Here is an 8,649-nt window from a genome sequence, read left to right on the forward strand (position 1 = left end):
AACACGAAGCTCGGCTTCCAAGTAACTAGTAGTCTCAACTTGTTTAGGATTGGCCAATCAAGATGGCTGCATAAGACCTCCCTCACACGTATCCTCCCCTCAACAACAATCATTTGGCATTTATCCATGGACAAAAGTACTTGTGGGAAATTTGAGACCTAGGTAGGAGATTCTGAAACCATAGGCAATCCAAGGCTGAGAAGAGCCATTTTGAGAAGGCAGCCTCACAACCAGGTGGCTAAATTGCCAACTGTGGTCCCAACTACAGATAAAGCAACAGGCTTCATACCTGTGAGAACTCAGCTACAGCCCCATTTGCGTTTGGGTTTTTCACCAGCACCATGCACTAAGGGACCCAGGAGGAGTCCCACTAACTCATGTTTTGGGTATGTCTATACAGACCTCAGTTTTAGCTGTGGACACTGACAAGCCTGTGAACTAGCTCTAGCCCCTGGCAGCTGTGGTCCAGGAGTCCCTGGAGGTAAAGCCCACCACATCTGGTTAGACTAGATTCTGAAAAGGCCCTGTAACTGGTCTCCAGCCCATCCAGTTTTGCTGCTACGGGGACCCTGCAAGAGACACTCCCATCTGTACTCCTGGAGTCCTGAAAGGGCCCTATACTAGGCATCAACTCCCTCCTACTTGTATCACAAGGAGCTGTGAACAAGGCAGGATAAATTCTAATCTGGGCCCCCAGAGATCCTAAAAGGGCCCTAAATGCAGTAGTCTTTTTAATAAATAGTGTTGAAAAAAGCAGATATTCACATGTAAAAGAATGAAATTGGGGGGCGCCTGGATGGCGCAGTTGTTTAAGCATCTGACTCTTGATTTCAGCTCAGGTCATGAGCTTGCGGTTTGTGATAGAGCCCTACATTGGGCTCTAGGCCAGATGCAGTGGACAGTGCAGAGCCTGGTTGGAATTCTCTCTCTCCTTCCCTCTCATACCGTCCCATTCTCTCTCTCTCTCTCTCTCTCTCTCTCTCAAAATCAATAAAGTTAAAAAAAAGAATGAAATTGGACCCCTGTTTTACACCACTTATAAAAATAGCTTCTCATGGATTAAAAACTTAAGGGCAAGACATGAAACCATTCAAGTCCTAGATGAAAACACAGAGAAAACTCCTTGACATTGATCTTGGCAATGAAATTTTGGATATGACACAAAAAGCACAAGCAACAAAAGCAAAAATAAAGTGGGTGTACATGAAACTAAAGTCTCTATACAGCAAAAGAAATAATCAACAAAAAGAAGAAGCAACCTATGGAATGGGAAAAATATTTGCAAACCATATATCAAATAAAGGGTTAACATCCAACATATATAAGAAACTCATACAGCTCAATAGCAAAAATAATTCAAATCAAAAATGGGTAAAGGGCCTGAATAGACATTTTTCCAAAAAAGCTGCAGATGGCCAACAGGCATATGAAAAGATGCTCATCATCACTCATCATCAGGGAAATGGAAATGAAAGCCACAATGAGGTATCACTTCACACTTGTTAGAATGGTATTATCCAAAAGACAAGAGACAACAATTATTGATGAAGATGTGGAGAAGAATCCCCTAGTACACTGTTGGTGAGAATGCAAATTTGTACAATCCATATGGAAAACAGTATGGAATTTCCTTAGTAAATTTCAAATAGGTCTATCATATGATCCAGTAATCCCACTTCTGGGTATATATCAAAAGGCAATGAAATCACCATCTCAAGAAGATAGCTACACCCCCATGTTCATTGCAGCATTATTTACAATAACCAAGATGTGGCAACAACTTAAGTGTTCATCAGTGGATAAATAGATTTTTAACAAAGTGAGATAGATACATACACACACACACACTTGAATACTATTCAGTCAGGAAAAAAGAAAGAAATCCAGTCCTTTCTGACAACATGGGAAGACTTTGAGAGCATCAGGGTAAATGAAATAAATCAGTTAGAGAAAGGCATATTCCATATGATCTCACTTGTCTTTAGAAACTAAAAGAAAGTCATAGAAACAGATTATAGAATGATGGTTCCCAGGTATGGGGTTGGGGAAATGGGGAGATGTTGGTCAAAGTCTCCAACTTCCAGTTATAAGATGAGTAAGATCTGATATTCAGCATGGTGACTATAGTTAACAATACTGTATTATATACTTGAAAGTTGTTAAGAGTAAATCTTGAATACTCTCACAATGGAAAAAAAAAGCAATTTTGTGAGGTGATCAATATGTTAATGAACCTTATTGTGGTAATCGTTTCACAACATGCACATGTATCAAATCGCCGTGTTGTATACCTTAAACTTACACAATGTTATATGTCAATTATATCTCAATAAAGCTGAAAAAAATGGGCATTGGGTTCCAAGCTTAAACAGCAAAATTTCCTTCAAATTCCATTTTAGAACAAACAGTTGTATAGTAATATCCAAACCAAAAAAATCATTCTTAATTTTGATCACCCAATCAGAGCTACTTTAACATATTATCAGGCTCAATTTTAAAATATCATGGCTCTAGAGCATGAATAGATAGACCAATGAAACAGAATGGACAGTCCAAAAATAGACAGGTATGTATGCTAAACATAGCATTTCAAATCTATGGGTAAAATTAATTTATGACATTTTTTTTTTTTTTTTTTTTTTTTTTTTTCCCTCAGAATCTCCCAATAAGTTGTTAGCTCAGGACAACTTTACTCTGATTAAATTTGGCCCAATGAACTGACCGCTTTCTTACCATCTTCAAGGTGGGCACAGGCTGGCTTTAATAAGAATTCTTGGTTGGTACTATATTTGGAACCCAAAATGTTGTGTTTGTCTATGTATGTGTAAGTATTACACATGTTATTTAAAAGGAAGATCCTGAATTATTGGTTCCTTCCCTTAGTGCTGTGAGGCATGTGAACACAAACACAGTATTTAGAAATAAAGTTTTTTGAATTTTGAAAGAAAAGAAAAACAACTACAAACAGCAAATGTTGGTAGTGGTAGCGTGGTGGTAACAACCTATTATTATTCAAGAACACACAGGTTTCCATCATTAAAATATCCTGTTAAAAAACCCAACTTATTTATAACCTTCATTTGTGAAGAAGCCTGAGGCAGGAAAGGAATAACTAATTTATATTTGTGCAATCTCATGTTCTTCTATAATTACCAGTTGGGATGTATGCCAGTGGTTCTTTGAATTTTCAACAGGTCTGGATTTGTATGTGTATGTCTAGGGAAGTTGCTGGTGTTGTTGACTATGAATTTCACTTCCTCAGCGTCTGACCCAAAATGGCACCCAGGTATTTCACTACATCTCCTTAGGAGCTTGCTCCTTATAAGAACCGACTGAGGTCCATCTGCAAGCATAGGTATGAGAGAGTGAAAGAGTTGTGATCCTAGAAGATGACAACATTTAGAAAATAATTTTACTCTCCTTTCCTTTTCCATATCCTGTCTAGATGGACATTACCACAAACAAATCACAGCTAGTCTACCTACTTGGTCCTTTCACGTGTAGTTACCTAATCTTGCAGTTTTATGAATTTTTGACATTTTTTCTTACTTCCAAATGCCTATTTTTTTCTTTCTTTTAATTCCTTCCCTCTGCTCTCCCTTCCCTTTTGTTCCTGAAGAATGATATATGTGGATCTCTCAACTGTTTTTAATGACTACACTCACTATCACCTTTCATGTCTTCGTATTTTTGGTTCCATTCTATTCCTTCTGGCTAGAATATTTTCACCATCTCTTTCCTGGATTGCTTGTACGTATTCTTCAGTGTTCAGCTAAGACACTAGCAAATGGACTAAATTGTGTCAAGTTATATGCCCAGCTTCTATATAAATATTTCCTAATGAATGAACGAAATCATAAATGAAGCAAGTCTTCCCTACATTTTCTCCTTCCTGTGTCTTAATTCCCACAGCTCCAGAATAAGAGCTATATGTCATTTTACTAATATTCCATAGTGGATAATAGTATGGGCTCTACAGTGTCACTGCCTCTCTGGGTTCAAATCCTGACTCTACCCACTAAATAGCTGTGCCGTCATTTTTTCTCAGGGCTCAATATCTTCATCCCTGCAATTGTGATCATTGTAATATCTCTTGCATAAGGTATTTGAGGATTTGATAATACATAAAGTGTGTAAAATAACACCTAAGCATTCTAAAACAATAGCTACTATTATGAACAAGAGCTTGTTTTGTATATCACATTCACTGCTGCATCGACCCTGCAATTCGATTGTCTTTTCAAGCCTTTCCTAAAATTACAAACTTTTCATGTTATCACAACAAAGACTGCTTGGATGTGACGGAATGTGAAAATTATGCTTTTTATTATATCACATAAAATAGTTACACCAAATTGTCCAAATGCATTGGTGAATTAAAGCCTTCAACTCTTACAAATTTTTATACATATACTTATGCATTTATAAATACACACATATGTAAAAGATATATATTTTCTTCTAAAATAAAGTGCCCAAATTTTGATATATGGGGGCATAATAGGGAAAAAAGATTCATAAAGTTTTATCAGTTATAGACCTTATCTTCACAATATAAGAATCTTGTTTTATACACATTTATTCAGATATAGTGAATTTCAATCACTCATTCTTTTCTGAATTCTAAGTGAATCAACTTATCCTAAAAATTAGAAGAAGTCATGTAGCCAATTTAATGAATCAGAGGCTAATTTTTCTTACTGGCATTAGAGCGTTGGCTCCCCCAATGAAGGTTGGTTCAGCTTCATTCTTACTTTTCCTGTTTTTTGCACTGTTGTCTTTCTGCTAAGATGACAAGCAGAGAGACAAATGAATGGGACATCTCTAATCTAAATCCTTTAGTAGCATTCAAGAAAGTCAGGGTTTGGTGAAAAGCCTCCTAAAGTCTTCACATTGCCCTGGGCTTTGTGAGAAATGGCCCAGCAGGCTCTGAAGATCAATTCTGCCTCTCTTATGCTGAAATCTTACTGAAGCCACACAAGAAGAATCAGAGTACGATGATCAATGGCCCATTGAGAGAGCCCGCTCAAACTGAAATGGAACTCTACTACGGTGGAAAACTGTGAGAACACGTTTGGGTTTAAGGACAAAATAAGGGTTAAAGAAAAACTAGACAATTGGAGATCATTCAGAAAATCCTCTTTTCAAAAAGGAACCAGGGCTCTATTCCCTGCTCCACTACCTCAGCTACTCTTCCTGGGTTTTTACGGGATCTTCCATTACTTTAGACGTTTAAGATGATCATTTGCAGTCTTTGACAAAGAATGGAATTTAAAAATGCCTTTGAAAGCTTCCAACCTATTGAAGCAAGGTGAAGATGCCTAAAAATAGTGTAATATGAGCCCAGCCATTTCAGAATCTCTGGTGATTACAGGTTCAAACTGCAATAGAGTGTATCTTATTCAAGCAGGAAAGGGAGACATTGTCAGCACTAAAATTGCATAAAACACCCTATGACTTCTCAACATCCAGGAAGCCCGGGAACAATGGGAAGCCCAGGCATTTCCCAGAGTCAGCACAAGGAATGGAGTATTTTCTTTTATTTTTTGGGAAAAGGGGTGGGGGGGGGGGAAGAGGGCAAGAAAGTGTTTCCAATAACCTGACTCACCTCCGTAGGGGCTTTGCAAGAACAGTGCTGCCTTAACTACTGATTTTGGTGAGCATCTTGTTAATGGCTTGCTTGACATGCGTGGTGGAGCTGCGTCGTCTCGTCTTGCCCTGGACCATCCTCCTGCGACGCACCTCTCGACACAGCTCATAGAATATCTCGGTGATGTTCCCTTCTCCAGTGCAGGCAGAACACTCATAAAAAGCACATGCCAGTTCGGTGGCCAGCTTCTCCCCTTCTTCTGTACTAACCTGTCTGGAGTGGTCCAAGTCAGCTTTGTTTCCAACCAAGATGAGAGTCACATTCTTGGGCTTCTTGACCTCATCCAGGATGTTCTTAAGTGGCAGCACTTCCTCAAAACTTCCTCGGTCAGTAATGTCATAAACCAGCACAAAGCCTTCTCCCCAACGCATGTGTCCTTCCCTCTGAATGGTGTCCTCCTGTTGACAAGAAAACAATGGCAGTTGGGAGAATTAGAAGTAATCACCATGTATAGATGCGGCTAATGCCAATGGTGATTCCTTAATTACTACTCCATGTAATTAAAATTTCTTGATAATCTGCCTGTACAAGCTTACCTTCTACTCCAATCACTTTGGAATAGAAGCATTACTTACTCATAGCAAGATATGTTGGGGAACTAAAAACGTTCTTAACTGCATAGACCTTTAACTTTCTGCTTCTAATTTTCTTCTTGCCATATCATTAAATCCATAATTACAAGAACTATAAAGAAATTATCTTAGTTGAACACACTGCCTCTAAGGCTTTTCATCACAAAGAATTGGCAAATAGGTAACAGACAAGCAGACATTACCCCACCCTATAGAGATCAGATTTAGAGGCACAGCTTAGTGAATGGTTTTGATTTTGTTTTTTGCTTTAATCTCTTTGTCTTCGGCTTATAGACAATTAGGCACCGGGGACAGAAAAACAGTGAACAAATGGATAGAAAGTCAAACTCAAAGCTAGGGGCTTTGGGCTTTTTTTTTTTCTTTCTATCTTAACACCGCAGAAATATTATAAAGTCCCAATAATGATAGAAATTCATTTCAAGTCGTTTTCTAAGGGGATGATCACCCCTTCTTAGGAAAGTAGCACGTATGATTTGAAAATGCATTGCCCTCATGGGCTCAAATAACCTTTGCAGGCATGTAATTCCCTGTCGCCTCTTTCTAGAATCAGGGCTGGGTGGAAGGGAAAACATAAAAAGGAGGTGATGGTGAGAAAGAAATGTGTATAGCTAGTTACAAGAACATTTCTTGGATTAAACAGTTTAATTCAAGTCTTCTTTGGGTCATAGGTCACTGATGAAGCACCATGGAATACGTCAGCTTCCTAATTTTCATTCTTAGTGGTCATTCTTATTCTTGGGAACGATACCTATCCTATGAACCCATTTGTAATCTCAGAACATACGGACATCAGAGAAAATTTATATTAGCTTCCTTTTTAATGGATTATTATTATTCAATTATGTGGCTCAAATTTTCAATAGGATATGGTGAGGTCTGGAAAGAATATTACAGGAGAGATTCCCAAAATAAAGTATTCTGAAAAAATATTCGGAGGTTATATAAGTTTGGAACAGAATAGCTACCGAAACTCTTAAGGATTCATCATACGCTAAGGCATACTAAAGGCTCTGAGAACTACTCCAGTAAAAATATCTGCTTCACTCTATCAGAGCATTTCAAACACTGAACCATGAATCTATTAATGTCTTGCCATCCCCCGAAAATATATGTTGGTAATTCTATTCTGGATGACGTCATGTGAATGTTATTTTCAACCTCCCCCAACCCCTGAAGTACTGGGCAATTTATATAAGGATGCATACACAAGCTGTTGCAAATACGTTAATATACAAATAACTAGATAATTAAAGAAAAAAGTCTTTAGGCATCATTAGTTAATTGTAGGAAAATATCTTAATTTTGTTTATAGAATGCACATACATGTATCATTTTTATTTAATACAGAAAACATTTTAGCTGAACCCTTTATTCACCTGACCAGCGGTATCTAGTATCTCCATGGTGACAACTTCATCATCAATGTTTGCTTGGTGTCGGTAGGTTGATTCTGAGGGAATGAGCAGAAAAAAAAAAGAAGAAGATAAAAAAGTAAATAAGTGCATGATTTAATTTGACCTTTAGTCACAGAAGTATGTCTATTTGGCATAAGGAAATGTGCATCCTGGAAGGAGAGGATGGATGTCTAAGAATGTGCCACTTCTACACTCTTTAAGATCCTGGAAGTATAGAGTCTCATCAGGGAGCCACAGACTTTCAGGGTATAGCATGGGAGAATCTCTTTGTCTCTTCACTCACTCTATTCTCTTATCAGCTCAGCTTTCTGATGACCTCTTCCTCCTAAAATAAGGCTTCCACATCCTAGACTGAGAAGGTGATTCCCACAAAACACATTCTGTCTTGATACTCCTAAAATCCAGTTTCTGGAAATCACTTTTAATTACTGTTCCTGACAAGATGACATAAAAGCAGGAGCTGTTCATTTCTTTCAAGACCTCAACCCTGACAATGCGATAGACATTAGAGGATGTGGATAGCCATCCATGTAAAAAATTACCATTTAAAGCTATGAAAAACCCTTGTGGCAGTAGAAGGAGATTGGACCCCACATTTGGGGGTTGTGAGGAGAGCAGAGGAAGGCTGGGCCACAGGGATGGAGACACAAGAAAGCAGAGTTCTCTTGCTCTTATTACCTCTTCAAGGTAGAAAAATAACAGCTCAGTACCAGCTGAAGGCTGGTAGGCTAATATCAGAGTGGTTGGTCCCCAAGCTCTACTGGGATGAGGAGAAGTTAGGAGAAGTGAGAACTTTGGGTGGTCTGAGTGTGCCTTTCACCACATGAAATTTACACCAGAGATTAAAATAAATACCACCTGGTGCTGCTCTGTATGAAAACTAGAACAGTTGAAATAATGAAGTCAACAAATGTTTGACCGAGCCGAAGGCCAGGTTGGGGAACTCTTCCAGAAGATATCAGTAAATGATAAGAAGAAGAAAAATGTAAAG

The 8,649-nt window shown here is 38.3% G+C and overlaps 1 protein-coding gene across 1 annotated transcript; it reads right to left on the reverse strand.

Annotated features, from left to right (window-relative positions):
• Positions 1-4,309: 4,309 nt before the first annotated feature.
• Positions 4,310-7,763, reverse strand: RERG (RAS like estrogen regulated growth inhibitor). Its single transcript, XM_049625135.1, has 2 exons — positions 7,620-7,763; positions 4,310-6,048 (listed from the first exon to the last, which is right to left on the reverse strand). The coding sequence occupies exons 1-2, from the start codon at positions 7,746-7,748 to the stop codon at positions 5,641-5,643; spliced, it is 537 nt and encodes a 178-aa protein (XP_049481092.1). The 5' UTR covers positions 7,749-7,763; the 3' UTR covers positions 4,310-5,640.
• Between the last annotated feature and the right edge of the window lie 886 nt (positions 7,764-8,649).

This window comes from Panthera uncia, chromosome B4 (genome assembly GCF_023721935.1).
Source record: "Panthera uncia isolate 11264 chromosome B4, Puncia_PCG_1.0, whole genome shotgun sequence".
In the NCBI taxonomy this organism is placed as follows: domain Eukaryota; kingdom Metazoa; phylum Chordata; class Mammalia; order Carnivora; family Felidae; genus Panthera; species Panthera uncia.